The following is an 18,849-nucleotide window of genomic DNA, read 5'->3' as shown; positions in this document are numbered from 1 at the left end:
ACTTCGGAGAGTGTGCCCATGAGCTCCACCAGCTCATTCCATCCGCCCCCTTTTACCATCGGACATCTAGACGAACGGCGGGATATCACCCTCACCTGGTTGATATTCCTTTAAGACGTACTAAGCGCTTTTCGTCATCTTTTATAATGCGCACAGCCCGTGACTGGAATTCCCTGCCTGCGTCTATTTTTCCGAGTACATACAACCCGAATATTTTCAAGGTGCGATTGAATAGGCATCTTCTGGGCGAGCTCGTACCAACGTAGACCTCATCTTTGCTCTAGGGCTAGGTAGTGGTCAAGAGTACGTCCATTTTTAATAAAAAAAAAAAAAAAAAATTTAATATCGGCAAAGAGTACCTTGTTATGTAGTTTAAAATATCGGTAATCATTCGACTCGAGTCGAATGGTTGTGCTTGGATTCGGCTTAGGCGAATGATTTGCCCATTCGAATGATTAGTATTATTAACACGTTTTTATTATGATATTTTCATTCGTCGTTAGCGAGAGGTATTGTTACTAAATATTAACAAAAGTAATTAAATTAGAAACTACAGTCATAGGGATGAAAGCATTTTGTAGTTCTCTCAAAATACTCTAGATGGCATTGACCCATTTTATGCAAATACTAAGCGGTGTTAATATTTTCCCTCGAATGGTGTTTATTCCACCGAATATCGTTTTGTAGTAGACATATTAACGTAGCTTTTAAATGAACTTCTTCGTATTTTATCCTAGACGGAAGCTATCGGATAACTTGTTTTGTACTATGATATTAAGTGTTACTCATTACATGCATCTACCGCTCTCGTCTTTCTGGAAAATAATTCGTGGAATTTTATATGACATTTGAAAATGTACCACATAATACAACTAAAAAAGTCTTGAATGGATTAACTACGTCATTTAAAACCTCCGCATCCTTCAGAAATCTATTCCATTCAAAATATCACCCGACCATAATGTATGAAACAGCTGATTTGTGTTGTAGCATTAATGGTTTTTTTACGATATCAAGTGACGGGACGAACAAGTCGTGCGCCTGGCGCCCATAACAGTTAGACGTACTTACAAGTGACCCCGCGCCGGCTCAGGCGGCACTCTTCCCAGGGCGCGTGGCGTGCCCGTGAAACCACGGGCCATGGGAAGACAGACTTTTAAGTCGCAGTTATCAAGAAGAAGCGTTCTGTCGTATATCATAATCCTATACGTTTTCGCTTATGAAATACTGACTGAAAAATACTCTTTCCAAAACGTAATTCTAGAAATTTTGAAACTCTAAAACAAATGCCTTGCATCTTAAAGTTTCACTCGAGGCACATTAAACTGACGCCGACCACGTTGTAACCTAGTTACTGTTGCGTAATACGGAAGGCAGATGAGAATAAGTTCTATGTATCGTAACCACGTAACTAGAGCTGTGATAGCCTAGTAACTATTCATTGAGAAATCGATGGTTCGAATCCTTTTAACATCACGTACCTGTGGCATTAATTTTTATAACGAATGTTTAGTACAAATATCTCGTTGACAGTAAAGGTAAGTAAACTGCTCAAACTTGCTCAAAAATGTGTTAAACCCTACCCCTATGGTCTACATCCTCTGTTTATAGAAGTGGCATATACAGTACTGCGACATGTAGTAGGTTAATGATGATGGTGCTGTAATACAAACAAAACATGTATTTAAAATATTAAAGCTAAAGTTAAAAAACTAGATATTTTTGATTAGAAAGTGATCATTATTGATATTAGAAGTTGCACAAGCAGGAAGGTAAACATAGCGAGCTCCAGAAATAGCAACCCTACGTGTCGCATCGGGCGGCTCTGCCAACTAAATATACAAGTTTGAGATGTGCTAATGGAGAAGACGTGGCAATTATTACGTTTTAAATATCAAATGTTCAAATCTGCACGGAATACGCTACAGGCATCTACGTAAACCGAAAACTTCAATTTACGATTATTTAAGACTAAAGTGAATAGCCATTTTGTAGACAAACATGTGCTGTCGTCGATTACGTCGTCGCTTGACATCAGGTGAGTTATGGCCAATAAAAAAAAAAAGCATGTGTCTACTTTATATATAACAACCAAGTCGGAGAACTTCTCACAAGACTTCAAAGAGGTGTTGAAGTACCAATTTGCATTGGACCAGGATCGTGGACTGTGATCTAAATCCTCACCTTAAAAGAAACCGACCTTCGCCTTAGAAGTTGCGGCTCGGAACAGTTATATGTGTGAGGTTTCGTAGTAGACATGGAAATGAGACTCCAGTGATTGTTGTAAATTGTAAGACCTTTTCACTATAAATCCAAACAATACGTCTTTTCTACTCAAAGATGTTTTTCATAATGGCGGCCATCTGCGATCAGAGATCTGTTGATACAATTATCATGTTATAGATTTATTTCTTATTTCTATGAAACTAATTCTTAATGAAGCCAAGGTTTTTTTTGTCGAGTTCTTAGGTTTTCGCGATTGTTACATAGGAAATTAAAATATTTTTCCGAATTTAAATCGCGTATATTTGTTTTTTCAAACAAACCAACGTTTAGGGCTCTTTACAGGTCTCATGGTCACGGTTGAATAAACAAATATACGCGATTTAAATCCGGAAAAATATTTTCATTTCCAAAGTAATTTTTTTAACAAAATAAAATAAATTAATGTTACGATTCGCTGACATTTGAACCAAGCTGCAAGATTTGGAAGGTGTGTGGTTTTTCTGCGACCAAGTCTTCTGCGGCCCTGGATTTTTTTTGTTTATCATGTTTCTTTTTTAAATAGCTTAAATGACCCACACACTCAGAGCCCCGCACTAGGAAACCCTATAACGCGGGTGCCATAGACACACACACATAGAACACCATAAATTACACGCAAACTCACGAGCTAAATAAATGCAAGCCATACAAATATTTCTCCCGGCCCGGGAATTGAACCCGGGACCTCTGCGAGGCAGTTTATAAGTAATATTAATACCATAATAATTGGTTATATATATATATTATATTTGAAATAATGTTGTTAATTATGAATGTGAACAAAAGTCTATTTACAAAGACCAACCCCTACAGTTTCTTACTTACTTATCACGGGGTAATCAGCTTTAAGAATGAGTATTTCAAGTGTTATTTGCTTCTCTATGAAATAACGATTTTTTAAATTCGATTCTGTTAAATTCCTAAATCTATTTTATATAACAAGTCTTTATAAACTAAAAACACATAATATACAGCATCAAACAGCTTTATACCGCGTCCAAATGTAAGTATCCGACATCCAAGTACCGTACGCATTTGTCCCATTCGCGCCCAGTCTCTCGATGCTGCAGAGCGTGTTGTGCTGCCGGAAGGTCCCTAATTTTCTAACGTCATCCTTTAGCGTCATTGTCATTATCATTTTCATTGTGAAATTAACTTTTTGTTGTAGTGGTTTTGTGTATGTGAATAGTGAATAATGTGGTTGAAGTTTTGGCAAATAATGTGGAGTTCTTGTGTTATGGCATTGTGTTTAGGGCTATAGGTAGTTAGGACAGTGTTTGTGGAAATTATGGTTATAATTGACTAAATAGTTAAACTCGACTCGTATTTATCTACCTTAGTTTTATTTCTCCAACTAAGTAAAAAGTTTCTTTGCCACTGATGGACATAGGCACATAAGTATTTAGGCATCTTATTGCTTAACAAAAGCATCATATGAAACGGTGTTTTATGGTGGCACTTTACATGACAATTTGTATTTGCGTATTTGGTATATTTGGCAAACAATCACCGTGTGTATATAGCATGCGTGATAAAGTATTTGCCTTGTTTGCTTATTCGACAAATATAGCAAACACCAAACTCGCGTTACTGCGCGCTTGTCGGTTTCTCGATGAAATTTTACTTTCGTCCTATAAAAGTAAATAATTAGGTAGATCTTTCTATACGGTGATAACTCTGTGCGGTAGCGAAATAAAGCACTAGCTCAATTACCAGACGCTTGCACGTTTGAACGACCAAATGCAGATCTAAAAATAATACAACAAAAATTTAAAAGTTTATTTTTGATAAATTTATTATGTTTTGTGAAAAGTGACAGAACTAAAATTGTTGTTTATGACGTTAATAACATAATGCTGCCAGGTTGTTAGTATGTTACATATAATCCGGTATATCAGCTTTTCTTCTTTTACATTTATTTCCACCTTTCGGTATACAGATATAAAGTCTACGGCATTTTTATGCCCGCCTATGTCAACCAGGACACTGTCGTATCGACCTGTATGTTCCATTATTACTGGGTGCGGTTCACCACTAGGGAGTGTCACAATGTCTACGTTAACTCAATGAATTTGAAATAGGCTTTTTTTAAATGTTAATTATGAGTTGGTAAAAAGTAATGGGCCATTACAGCCAGTGTCCAAACCGTAAACAATTGGGGCCATAAAGGGATATAGTTTGATACATTACTGAAGAAAATGTTGCATAAATATTTAATGGAAAGTGTGTAATGTCACAGTGTAATGTGGCAGCAGTTTAGGAAAGTTTTCGGTATGGGCCTCCCAGATCTATCGGTGAGTAGCCAACGCCATTTCTGTTTACATTTTATATTATTGTTTGTTTCTACACCAAAAGTTCAGAACACGCCATCTTTAAAGAGGTATAGAATTAATAAATATATTATTATTATATATTAAACTTTAAAAATGACTAAGAACAGTAATTAACGGCCTTATTAGTAAGTAGCAATATCTTCATAGATAATACATTATTTGAATACCACAAATAACACTGCAAAAGGAAAGGAAAAACAAAACAACATTACAAACAAAGTCGAAAAATTCAAACTTAGACAGAAATAAATATTTACATAACAAAATCACGAACAAAAGAAAAATAACTTTCAATGTTATTTTTATAAACAAAGACACTAAGTAAAACTGTACTTTGTGTGGTGCCAGCGCAGCCATGAAACAAAATGGTCACTAACTCAGTAATTGCTGGGAAACGCAATATATGTTCATCTAATTCAATAGCAGTAGAGCTCCTTGTGAAAGAGTTCCTCCAGGAAAGTGCTGCCACATTATCTATTTCTGTCGCCAAGCATGTCAGCATTACTGTGTTCCGATTTTGAAGGGTGCTGGTGAAATTACAGGCGCATGGGACTTGTCAACTTACGTCAGGCGTGTAGCTTACCATCAGGCGCACGACTTGTTTGTCCCGTCACTTGATATTATATAAAAATCTTCCAGCACTGATTTTCAAGTGCTGGAAACGCGTTGCGTTTAGTCTGTTTGTTTTTATTTGTATTTGTGTAGTGAATTTTGTTGCTGCTACAAGAGTTTGCGTTGCATATTGGCCTTTTTCATCACCCCATCATACAGTGCACATCGTCCACGTCACCCATTGTGTATAACACATTTCACAACACAATAACACAAATGTAATGTATTCAATAACCTGGTTTTAATCACTTAAACGTTTATTACTTTTACATTTTACTTATCATATCACATCATGTAGCATTACATGCGTATAATTATATCTTTTAATATTTCGGTACCTCCAATGAACACTACGTCATCTTAATTTTTGGTTACTTTCTGTCAAACAGCCTTATATTTAGGAAATGAAACTATTTTTGTTTACAACATTTCGGGCCCTATACATGTCCCATGGTCAGACCTGTAAAGGGCCCGAAACGTTGGTTTCTTTGAAAACAAATATAGGCGATAAATCCGAAAAATGGTTTAATTTCCCATGTGTAACAATCACGAAAACCTAAGCACTCTATAGCCTTATATTTATTTACTAATATTATACTCCCTGAATTTTATAAAAAAAAATTAAGACCAAAAAACAAAATAAAAACAGAAAATGACCAAAAATTTACTTGGCTTAGTGTTCATTGGAGGTAGCGATTTGTTCTATCGAAAATCAGGTATAGAACACGAGTCCGTGCTATCTCAACCTTTTTATAACACCTCCGATTGAGATGGCTTCACTATCGCCATACGCACGAAAATATGTTTCTTGTACCTAAGCTTCAGCTGCAATCTTTTATCTAATTTTTAACTAATAATTCAATATAAATAATGTATGTAAATTATAATTACAAATTAACAGTAAAAACGAAACTTACTACTAAATACACAATCGACGAGAGCACTTTTTATAATTCGGCATAAAACATGTGAGTTATTGATTATTAAAATACAAACGTTATTAATATACCTGTTTTTAAACATTCATAACACAAACACGACTCTAAATATTCAGCAATTGGCCTCCAATGCCAGAGATTTATGCCAATTGTACATTGATTCAATGTCACACGTGACTGACTATATTGCTTCCTTTGGATGTTACATCGTTTTACTCCTCTTCAACTAGTGTTTTTGACATTCTTGTTGTAAAACGTACTATTTTACTTAAAAGCGAACCTTCTTCACTATTATTTATTTTACTGACTAGCAATCACTAATATCAAAAACTTTTATGACTAATTTAAAAGAAGTAATATTACAATATTAATTAGTAGGTTAAAATGAACGACATTCGTTAAAGTTGTAAACAAAAGTGATTGACTATATTCCATCTGTTTAGGTACTTAAATAAATGTAAACAATCTTGAGATGTCTATTTAATGAAATATACATTTACAAAATGATTTTCCCTTACCTTCAAATACAAAATACAAATACTTAGCTTCATATGAAATTGCATGCCTATTTTTATACCTTTGAAATTGCATACCTATTGATTTGTAAAGCATGTGTTTCAATAAAAAGATGTATCAAGATTGTTTACATTTAGTTAAGTACCTAAACAAATGGACTATAAGAAACTATGTTGTTGAAGTAAAACGCAGCACGTGCGCTGGCCCAGCGCTTCGTGGTCGTTGGATTTGCTGTACCTTCCGTAGAAATATTGGTTCAGCGGCTTCCTAAATAGTGAGATATCTTGTTTGTTATTATATTATTATAGATACAAAGATTACCCCGCGGTTGTTCCGGTATGACAACAGACGCTGGTTCTGGTCAAGTCAGATTGAAGCAGTTTTCCTCTTTGTGTTTGGTCGTACTTTATATCAATAATAAGGTTTAAGGATCTTGGCAGGTCACGACTAACTGACAGTTACAGCCCATAACGTTGCTTGGATTTAGATCCGGAAAAAGTAGTTTAATTTAATGTTAAACAATACATTTATAAATAAATAAAAACAGACCGACAATTGGTCCCCACAGTCATCGATACAGTGTCACTGCATTTTCAATCAAGTTCAATTGAAATCGAGCAACGAATTTAACTGCGATCCGCAAAACCGGGTCAGCGTTAATTTTATCACTCCGACACGGATCTGAACAGTTGAAAAGAGGACTTGAATAGTGCGTTGGCTTAAACTATTTGCTCTCATCAAAATCTGTAGTTGAGTGATAGATAGAGGGCGTCAATAAAAAAATATTTTGGCTAACACGTGGATGAGCCGACGTTGTGGTGTGAAACATGATGTGGTGACTAGGATAGGAAAGGGAAATTGATTTGATCATGTAGAAAGGATGGATATAAGTAGATTGATGCCACAAATTTACGGAGCCAATGTGGACAGAAACGTTGGGAGAGGTAGACCTTTCCTTCAAGCAGTAATGTTAGCATTACTGCTTTCCAGTTTTGAAGGGTAAGGGTGCTGGTGATTCGATACATCTAAAGTCAAAGGTCTAAGTATTGATGGGTAATTCTTACAAAATCTCGAAATTCTTGTCCTTTAGGTTTATTAAAAATGTATTTATTGATTCTTGCCGTAAAATTAATATTTAATAGCAAATTATAATTCAATTAATACTAATGCCTACGTAAAATATTGATTATTCTATTTAAATAAAAAATGTCCCCAAAATCTTTCCCTGACTATGTCCCAAGTTCCATAATTAAACACGTTCTGTGTTATAAATCAACACATTTAACAAAGATAACCTTTCAATTTCAAAGATTCGATCAAATAAAATATGTTTTTGAGAAATTAAAGCTATCAAGTAAAAACACGGTAAGTAAATTATAAAAAACATATATTATTCATGACCCAACCAAAAAAATCATTCCCTCACACTTTTACCTTCACTCGATTTGTGAACGCATTTTTAATCTTCGGTAAATTAATTTGTAAATTTTTAACCGATTGATAAACATTAACATTACATTAAGAAACAAACAAACAAAAAATTAATAATCTAACCTAACCTAACATTTTAAGGTATTGTTTTTGTCTTCAATGAACAATAATTCGATTTCAGTGACAAAATAACCAGAGCGTTAAAATTGTTAAAAGTAACCTATTTTCAATGAAATAAGATACACTTTGAATTTAAACTAAAAATTGTCTGTAAATAAATATCAGATCTCTTAACGGGTCGAATAAATTGAATACATACTCACATTGTATATCGTCACTCACTTCAAAGGAAGTCTTTGATCGGCGTCGGCGCATATAGAAGAACTGGCTGGATTTATGTCAAAGAGTCATTGAACTCAGTTTGTCTTATCTTGTTTATGTCTTCGGACAAACTTTTAAATTCCTTTGTATTGTTTGTATCGTACTGTCCCTCGCAAATACGTGCCACCCTAGCTCCTTCAGGTATCATAGCTCTCTTACGTTAAAAAAAAATTATTTTGGTAAAAGTAATTATAGGTAAAATAAATTTATTCGCTGTGCTGACTTCCCTGAGAAGAACGAGCAATAAACTGTCCGGGTTGCTCCTTTCAAATAAACTTAAACGATATGGAATACACTTTGAATCAAATGTGTGTGGAATCTAGACTCATATCGTCTTTCCAAACATCTTTATCTAACGAGTAACCTTCAATTTTGTACTATGACTTTTCAATTAAAATACTTTTAATGTAGGTTTTAAACTTAGAAAATGATAATCTTAATATGTCTGCTTCGGAATTCTATTGTAGAAATGTATATAGGTCCCCGTAAAAGAAATTAAACATCAAATTTTTTAATGGGGCTTTTATTTTATTATTAAAAAGCAATTAAACAACTTATTGATTAATAAAATATACGTCTTCGCCTTTTTGCTTATTGGCGGTGTCTGTTTTGGATTACGCCAGTACCGAATTTTCCGCTTCGTAATATCTTCATCCATAGCCTGGCTTAACCCACTGCTGGGTATAGGCCTCTCGTAGTTTGTGCAATCCACCACGATTCTGGAATAAAATCACCCATCACAACTATGACGATGTCGTCCATCCATCTCGCTACAGGACGTCTCAAGTTTCTATAACAATTTCTTGGTCATTTGTTATCACTTACTTACGTTACTCCATCTGTCTTCACTACATCTCGCAATATGTCCTATACAGATAGTAATATACAGTGTGCGAATTTTGTAATGAAATCCCTTAATTAATTGTTTTATATATAATCTTTAACATTTGTATATATATTTTGACGTTATTGACATATTATTGCATACTATTTTCGTTTGCTTTTTGTTTTTTTCATTGTTTTTTTTTTTTTCAAACAAACCAAAATTTCGAGGTCTTTATAGGTTCCATAGTCACGTCTGATAATTGGACTTGTAAAATACGAGATTTAAACTGAAACTAGATAAAAAGTATAATTTTCTTTGTACACGTATATCTTTATATTTATCGTATTTTCTTTGTACACGTCGATAAACCAATATCGATAGACTGCTCGTCATTATAAACGTACATTCTATGGACGCATCACCCACCAGTCCACAAATAACTACACTTTTTTACGACGCGCGGTCGCGATATTTATTTTAAAGTTTTCATAAAGATGGAGTAAATTTACTGACAGTGAGTGTTAAACATGCATAAAAGCTTTTTGTATGCGATGAAGAGTACTGTAAATAAGTTTGGCAAAAATAAACATTGCTAAGAAGATTATAGATAACAGACAGCGATGAACACTGATCCGCGAAAGATATGGTTGAGAGGACGATATGACAAAAATAGAGAAAAGTATGTTTAGGTAGTTTGGGCACATGGAGCGGATGAATGAAAGTAAAGCGGCTAAGAGGTATATAGACCTCAAAGTCAAATAATTTTTATTTCATACGTAAGCAAATTATACTTGAAATCATCATATTAATTGGTGCTATTAGTGCAAAAATGGAGTACTCCTCGTTCAATTTTCTTTTTACAATATTACTTTAAATGATACTAAAGCAACGTGGTGGCGTCAGTGATCGACCAACAGTGTTCGACATCTTTTTTTAAATTAATTTCTAATAAGATTTAGGACAATTTTTTTATCATAGTTACACGTTTCGTATTCGTAAGTGGTAATTACTGGGTGTTCATTGTTGGTGAGTGCCGATTACTGGTTAGTTATATATAATTAGTGGGTGTTTGTTGTTCATGTTACTGGAGATCTAGAGAATTTATCGTTTAGGTTTTTTTAGTAATAATAAAATGATGATAGCGTTTTTATGAAACATACTACAGCATATTCGCGCACCATCTATGCCTGTGTGCTTTGTATAAGATGTGATTATTGAGGCGCGCTTAACTGCACGCGTGTAGCACATTCGCCAAATCTGTACGCATCCTAAGAATTCCCGAAACTTGCTTTCACGGTTTATAGTACGTCAAAGTTGTTTTTGTTTGTTTTTTATTTTATTTTATTCATTTAAATCAGGAAAACGTGACGCATACAGTACATTTCTTAAAAACAACTAATTTACACGAATTGCACTTGTTGGTGACGTGTCGCACAATAATAATATGGTGTTCAATAAACCGACCTCGAAATCGCCCATATACGACACCCTTCGGCCAGAACTCATCCTTCATGAAGGTCGACAGATGATTGGTCGGCACTCTCACCACAAACGAATTAAAATTTACGTTGTGGCGGGACTCTAAACGCTCGATGTGAACCTCAAGATGTATTTGGCTTTAGTTTATTTATTTATTTATTTATTCAATGAACAAAGTTTCAACAGCGTTCTTAAACTTATTTGACAAATGTGTTTAAGCAGTACAAAAGCCAATTACAGAAACTCACTATGTATACAAAATATGTGATATTATTATTACAACATTGGGCAGAAAAATAAATTTAAATTGGTACAATAAAAACTGAGTTCATAACTAACTGTAATTTACATCAATTGTCGTGTATAGGTCTGTGTAAGTATTGTGTATGTGTGTATATGTGATGGAGCATGAGTGTCTAGTTCGCCTCCCTCTATTTCCTCAGAGAATGTGCTAGGCAGGTAAAACTAACAAAGAAAGAAACTGCTCGCATCGTTAGTGCTTGCAACTCGGCTTACATGGCGCACGAAATCGACGCAAATAAAACTGTTTAAGAAAATAATTTAAAGTAAAATGGTTCAATTACAGTAATTGAGTCAAATATTCAAATAAATTATATAAAGTTAACGTTGATTGATTAATAAAATGAGAAATAAATACATTTTTTAATTAATTTATTTATTTATTTATACCTCTGATGTTTCCAAGCAAAGCAGTTTTAAATGTAGTTCTAGACATAGAAAACAGGTCAATGTCAGTAAAATACTTGTTGTATGTTTTAGGCAATCTCACGGTCATGTCGTTAGCCTCATAGTTTCGTTTAGTTGTAACTTTGACGTGAAATCCATTTGATGTATTTTTGTATATGTTCATATGTTGTGTCGTTGTCAGGAGGTGCGTGCTGAGCGCGATGTCCTCCAATCGCGCATGTCGGAGCAAGCGCTCAAGATATCCTCGCTGTCAGCCCGGCTGCAGCAGCAGAGGAACGATGCTGAAGCGCTGGCGCACCAGGCGGCCAGCCAGCTCTCCGTGCAACTTCACGACGCTTTAGCCGAGGTAACAATTTCTTTAAATTTCAATTCATTTACTTCTCTGTGATATACCGGCTGTAAAGGTGTAACAAGAGTGCACTTTGAACCATCATCGTTTTCAAAATTTTTGTGAAGACGAACAAGGACGAAGAAGTCCAATCAGCCATAGTTAACAAATAAATTACAACTATTTAGTGATGAGAGTTAAGATATTAGGGTCAAGAATGGTACTAACTTCAACAACCAACTACGGCTCGCATTGTGCTTTTTATGCTTTACACTAAGTTATGAATTAAATGTATTTGTAACTCTCTCTTTGTATTCTTTTTTTAACCAGGTGCAAAGGATGAAAGAGGAGATAGAATCGAAAGACAAACAGTTGGCGAGGGCAAAACAAAACTTGGAAGAACGAGAGAAGTTCAATGAACAACACAACAGTCTGTATGGAAACTCATGTGAGTACTTTAGAGTACTGTTGTGTCCATTTTTACAACAGCAAGGTGTCCTAGCATCATCAAGCCATATCTGTCCTACTGCTGGGCACAGGTCTCATCTATAGTTAGGGATTTGGCGTCTTCGACGTGCAGATTTCGTCACGTTGTTTTCATTCACCGCCGGTGAGAGGTATTACTACTAAACATTGTTTCAAAAGGACACGAGACGTTCATTCAATAAATGTAAGGTATCCAGACAAATTAATTAATCACAGTAATACCAAATTAACTTACTACCTGAGACAATCTGGAGCTATGTGTGTGAAAATATATAATGCTTTACCCTCTGACATAAAAGATGTAAATAATAATCATTTATTTAAATGTAAGCTCATGTCATGGTTGAGAGATAAAAGATTCTACTCCCTTAATGACTTTTTCTCAAACAAAGATTTTCAAATTTGACAATATAATTGATTGACATAAAATTGACATTAATTCATTATGCATAATTTTTAAATTTCGATTATTATTATTATTACTTTTAACTTGACATGACATAAATTTACTAGTACTTATGACATTTATAAATTAATAACTTTTTTTATATTACTTTAAATTACTAGATTTGCTTTGAATTATATACAATTTCTAGAATTTTATAAAATTTAATATTTGCATGCCGATTTCGGTTAAATATGAGAACTGTTACTCTATAAAATACCATCTTATGTAAACCATATCTTGAGCAAATAAATATCATTCATTCATTCATTCATTCATTCTTAAAAGTTCATACTGAGATATTAAAGTCATAGGTACATGCCGCTGCAGGAATTTGAACCGTTGAAGTCTCAATTGAGATACAATAGTTCTCCCACTACGCTACCTACGCTACACATTTGTATATATTGTAAGAATACGAGGCATCTTGGATTATTTATTTTTTATTCAATAATACAAATCACGGATACATATAGCTTTCTTTTCTACGTGCACTGTTATTACTTATGTCGTTTATTAATCATTAATTTGTCTTCATCAGGTAACCCAAAAGACAAAGTAATAATTCTGGAACGGGAGCTCTCTTCCGCACAATCGCGCATCGCACAACTGGAAGCGCTAGTGCGTAGCCTCGAACAAGACAAAGATGAGCTGCAAGCTACGCTCAAGGAACATCAGAGGACCCTGGCCGAAAAGGAAGACCAGTTGCAAGAGCTTTTGGGTAAGTCATTATGAATCAGGACCCTAATTATAACTATGTGTGTTACAATTAGGGTCATGCGATATCGTTAGTGTTGTTCAAAGCGACTAGAGGATAAGGTAGTCTGTAAGGGCAGAGTAGCGACTCTGTCCTTACAGGGTGTTACCTCGTGATCGCGACGCGGTAATCGTTATTAAGAGGGTGTTTTAGGAGTAGTTGTTGGAATTAAAAATATTGTAAGTTTAAAAAATGAAGTATTGTAAATGTTTTAAATATGTTAATGTTAAATGTTATTGATGTTTATTGTTTAGGAGTTGGTAACTATCTTGAAAATACAATAAAATGTCATAATACGATTTACCACATCAACAAAATAACTAGAACTAGCACATCTTACTACAACAAAATAAAACTAGAACTAGACCATGTCAACGCAGGAAATTAAAGTTCAATGTTGTACGTAACCGTACATAGTCACCACATTTATCCAGTGACGTAGCATGGGGGTGCAGAGGGGGCCATGGCCCCGGGCGGCACAGCAATGGGGGCGGCGGCGCGCCCTATCTAGCCAAAATTATTATTATTTTACTTATAATTAGTAAATAAATTCCACTATTTGAGGAAACGATATCCAGTACAATACAAAGGTGGCGACGGCAGGCTAACACAAGAAACACAATCGAGCCGAGCCTACCCGAACGAACTACTTTTGTAATCGTGAAAATAATGAGGACAACAAATTTAAGGTTGGCCCTGGCCGGGTAGTCAACGCTACGCCACATTTATCGACCACATAATCGCCTTAAACCGGTCAGAAAACGTTAAGAGCGAAGAAGATGTTGTACATTTCGCATCTGGACGACGCAGCTCGACATAGGTTGGTAAAGAATCTGCTTTCTGCGGACTTCCGATAGCTCCGTACGCAGCGGACGAAGGCTCGGCGACGTCTACGCCCGAACCCCCACGTCGACCGTCGAACATAAAACATTTCGTAAAAGTGATCGTCTCAAGCCGTTCACTCGTCGATAAGTATGGTGACTCTCTTCATCTGAGCGAACAGCCGCTTTTCTTTTTTGCAATTTTACGCCAATTACAGAGAAATGGTCTTGACTTTTTCATGCTCATTTATATTAAATTATTAATATGTAGAAAAAAAAAAACAAATACAAAAACAATAAATTCATACGACTTGTTTATCTTTCACAGCACTAAATTTAGAAGAAAACCAAAAAGATGAAAAGGAAGAAGCGGAAGGAAAAGCATCAGCCAGAACACTAAGTGACATTGTCTCTATATCAGAATTTGACGAACAAGATCTGCAAATGCGCAGGGCAGAGCTCAAAAACCAAAATACAAGCCTGACTGGCGCTCTACATGACACTAACAAAACACTAAACAAGACTTTACCTCCTGAAGGACAGAAACCAGACATGAGTTCCCTCAACCTTGAATTTGGTGACCATTTCGATATAACAAGTTATACGCCACGGGCGGACTCCTTACCAGCTCATTTGACGTCTACACATAATAAAGATATTGTAGCAAGGTATAAGAGAAATGTGAACGAAACCGCGGTATTTGGAACAATAGATAAATTCGGAGATAGTGTGAAACATTCCACAGCACAGAATATACCAGATAACTGTTCCATGTACCCTAACAAAGATGCTTCGGCGAGTAAAAATATGACTGTGGAACCGAAGAAGATAAACTTCTCCATTGAAGTGTCTAATGACAATAGAGATCAAGACAACGAATTTACTTCTCTTAGAGATTTGGGCGTCACATTAGATATTAGGCAAGAAAACTTCCCGGACATACTGACGCAACTGAAACATGAAATTAAGAAATCCAGGTCTGAATTAGAGAACTGTAAATCCGAGCTAAAGAACGCTGAAGAACAATTATGTGAATTTCCTGCCTTGAAAGAAGAAGTTGAAGAACTAAAGGGTTTGTTGGAGAATACCATGGCTACAATGGAGAATGATAAGAAATTCTATGAGAATCAATTGGAAAATTTCTCATCAAACAAGAAATTGTTGGAGCAAAGACTCACAGAACTAACACAAGAAATCAACGACAAGTCGAAAGACTTACATCTGCTCAAAGAAGATATTTTACGTAGGGAAAACATGATTCTAGAACTTGCCAAAGAAAAACGCAATTTAACAAACAAAATGACAGAACTCGAAGTTAAAATTGATGAACTTCAAAGTCGAAATACTTTGCTAGAGAAATACGAATCCGAGAACCATCAAATGCATGAAAAGATTGTCGAGTTACGAAAAGTAGAACAGTTGGTTACAGAAAAAAATCAGCAGATTGACAGTCTGAACCAACACTTAGACAGACTTGATGATCTACAAAGAAACCTTGACGACAAAACTGAGGAATTTGAAAACCTAAAAGAAGCGTTCGAAGAGAAATCCAATGAATTATTCCATATGCAAGATACAGTGGACGCTTTGAACCGTGACAATGCCAAGTTAAATGACGATAACAACCTACTGATAACTTATAACAAAGACTTAAAACAAAAATTGACTAAATTAGAAAAGGAGCAAGAGAACGCATCACTGAAACTGCAAAGCAGCGAAGTGGAGCTCGAGAGAGTGAACTCCTTAAATAAAGAATTGGCATCAAAGATTGAGGAACTCAAGTTACTGAACGACAAATTAAAAGATAAGGAAACGGAGATAGAGATTCTTAACGAAGACATTAAATCTTACCACGACGAGATCGCCTCTTTGAAAGAGCAGCTTAAAATGGTATCGCGTAGTCCTTCCCCGCGGAGTAAGAATGGCGAGGAGAAGAAGACCTCTGATCGTCAAGCGAGTAGCGATAAGAAACAACTGGTGAAGATAAGGAAACAAATATCGCTTATGCAGCATGAACTGGACTTTAATAAGAAAGAGCTTAACGATAAGGTTGGTATGGTTTTTAACTACTTACAGGTGTCTGGTAATTAAGTATAGATGATGTTAAAATTTTATGTTTTTTTATGCTGTACCTAATTGTTTTTTATTTGTGTTTATTAAGGTATGACAGAAATAGTTTTCGAAGTCTTGAATTTTTGCCTAATTTTCAGTTTACAATTTTTTTACATGTTATTTAATTGAAAAAACGTCACGAACTTAGAATAATAACGCATAGAATGATAGTTTCATATCAAACGAACTGTCACAAGTGAGGCAAAAATCAAATTCATGTAGGCTAGTTTTAGTAGTAGGTTAATTTTCGGTTTTAGTGAATATTTATATAAAAATACAAATTGAAACGCGTTACTTCCTTGTGGAATGTGATGTTAGTATCTATTTTATGTTTGTCTGACGTATTTTTACACTCATTTACCGCACATTTCGTCATTTTTAGCTAAAATTCTGGAGCTGTTCGCGGTGCAAGTTGACCTTGAGCACCAACGGCCCGCCCGCTCGTGTAGGCCCATTGGGCGCGCTTCAATTTGCCTCACTTAGCGTGTGCGGACTAGGTTTCTATGCGTTATTATTCTAAGGTCACGAGTAATAAAAAATTGGAAAGCACAACTTAGTAATATAAAATTTAAAAACACGGTTCGTCCGCGGTGGATCGTGAAGCGCGACGTCTTATTTATATTGTTACATAAAGAGTGTACAAAATAGTAGTTTATGTGACTGTTACATAATGAAAGGCATTTTCGATCTCACTAGTGTTTTAATGCTTAATTATTTACAGTTTTTTTTTTAAATGCACACTCAACATAACCCCGCACTAGAGAAACCCTGGGTCGCGAGACGCAATTACAGACACTGCTTTGTGTACATGCATATTATAAGCTCTCTGTGATGTGTTCAGGAACCGCATGTTACGACTGGCGAAATGGCGGCAAATAAAAACTTTTCTCACGCATGTCACACAACCGTAATTTTTATTTTTAATTCATAGACAAACTAGAATCGGCCTCAACTATCATATCGTTCGATACCAAGTAATGTGAAATTGTGAAAATTGTTTGCTATTGACATTTCATTTCGAATAAAACTTCATCTCGACTGATTAGAATTGAGGTCCAATCAAATTGTTTTGTTTTTTAGAGATGTTCGATATTTGAATGTAATAATAACATCGAATTGGACGTTCTTACGAAGCAATAATAACATTTTCACAGATAAGAAATTTGTTCTAACAAAAAAGTTTATCTTTATGCTGGTGGTAATTTGCATCATAGAGGGTTTATGATACGCGTAGATAAAAATATGAAATACTTATTCGAGTTCCACGTTGACACAGGCTTTCGAGCTCGCCAAGGCGAAGCTGGACATCACGGAGCTGGTGAACGACGCGAGCCAGGCGAAGCGGCTGGCGGCCGAGCGGGAGGCGGCCAGCGTAGAGGCGGCGCAGCAGAACGAGGAGCTGCAGCGGCGGCTGCGGGAGCTGGAGGCGGACAGGGCGGCGCTGAGGGCGCAGCTGGACGCGGACAAGGGGGCGGGCGAGGACCGCGCGCTGGTGCTCAGCGGCACGCGCTCGCCCACGCAGGAGCTGGAGCGCGCGCTGCGGGCGCAGCTGCACTACTCGCACGCGCTGGACGAGGACATCCTGGACCAGGTACCGGCCCGTCGCGGGGACCGCCCGCCCGTCCAGCAGGCAAAGGCTCTTCATTCGCGCATGTTCGATAAAACTGCGGACGCGTGGGATTACTCACCTCCATATCTCTACGCAGCACTGCAGCTGTTATAGCTGCCAGGAGCACCCGTGAATTGATACTATATAAAATACACTCCACAACCACTCCAGCCAAAAAACAAAACAAAAAACACCACGACATTGGCACGGCTACCGGTCGAACACTTCTCCTAGACATTCGTATTTTTAACACTATTTCACAATGAAATTCCTCGCATTTCCCACAGGAACTCCACAATCTAGCATAGGCACTATGTATTTAGCGATCGCATTCACAATAAAAAAAGCAAATAGAAGTACAAAGATTTTGCAATTACTTTAATGCTCATTATATAAAACAGCAGCTTTCTCAATATGCAATTTCCGCGTCACAATACTTGAAATTTCAGCAGCAAAGGTCCAACAATAATACATACACATACTCCTACCGTTGAATTTCCATTAAAGTTGACCCGTTGACACAATGATTCTCTCCGTACTAAATGCGTAACTGAGTAAAACCGTACGTCTTATCCTACAAAATCTATAAAATAATAATAACAATAATAGTATAGAAACACGTGAATAAAAATTTTAATACTTACATTATATAATAATCATTACAATATTTTACCTACAGATTCTGTCTGCAAGCAGCGACGAGCGCGAAGATATTCCTCGACTTGCTTTGAATACATCAAAGTAAGAAAACTCATCCTATTGTTTTCAGTCAATATATTTATTTATTGAAAGAAGATACAAT

At 35.9% G+C, this 18,849-nt stretch overlaps 1 protein-coding gene across 3 annotated transcripts in view; it reads left to right on the top strand.

Annotated features, from left to right (window-relative positions):
* The first annotated feature begins 3,311 nt into the window (after positions 1-3,311).
* Positions 3,312-18,849, top strand: part of LOC113232296 (putative leucine-rich repeat-containing protein DDB_G0290503) — a 32,114-nt gene continuing 16,576 nt past the window's right edge. The window contains exons 1-8 of one of the 3 annotated variants that reach the window (XM_026466969.1): positions 3,312-3,356; positions 4,304-4,559; positions 11,671-11,835; positions 12,148-12,265; positions 13,290-13,469; positions 14,655-16,375; positions 17,715-18,029; positions 18,727-18,788. In XM_026466969.1, the coding sequence (XP_026322754.1) occupies positions 4,509-4,559; positions 11,671-11,835; positions 12,148-12,265; positions 13,290-13,469; positions 14,655-16,375; positions 17,715-18,029; positions 18,727-18,788 (2,612 nt within the window). In that variant the 5' untranslated portion in view covers positions 3,312-3,356; positions 4,304-4,508. Of the gene's footprint in view, positions 3,357-4,204; positions 4,560-11,670; positions 11,836-12,147; positions 12,266-13,289; positions 13,470-14,654; positions 16,376-17,714; positions 18,030-18,726; positions 18,789-18,849 lie in introns of all 3 variants that reach the window. The other 2 variants (XM_026466968.1, XM_026466970.1) reach the window with 2 other exon arrangements.

Source organism: Hyposmocoma kahamanoa, unplaced genomic scaffold (genome assembly GCF_003589595.1).
Source record: "Hyposmocoma kahamanoa isolate Upper Pololo Valley unplaced genomic scaffold, ASM358959v1 68, whole genome shotgun sequence".
Taxonomy (NCBI): domain Eukaryota; kingdom Metazoa; phylum Arthropoda; class Insecta; order Lepidoptera; family Cosmopterigidae; genus Hyposmocoma; species Hyposmocoma kahamanoa.
This window is presented reverse-complemented; position numbering and strand designations above follow the sequence as displayed.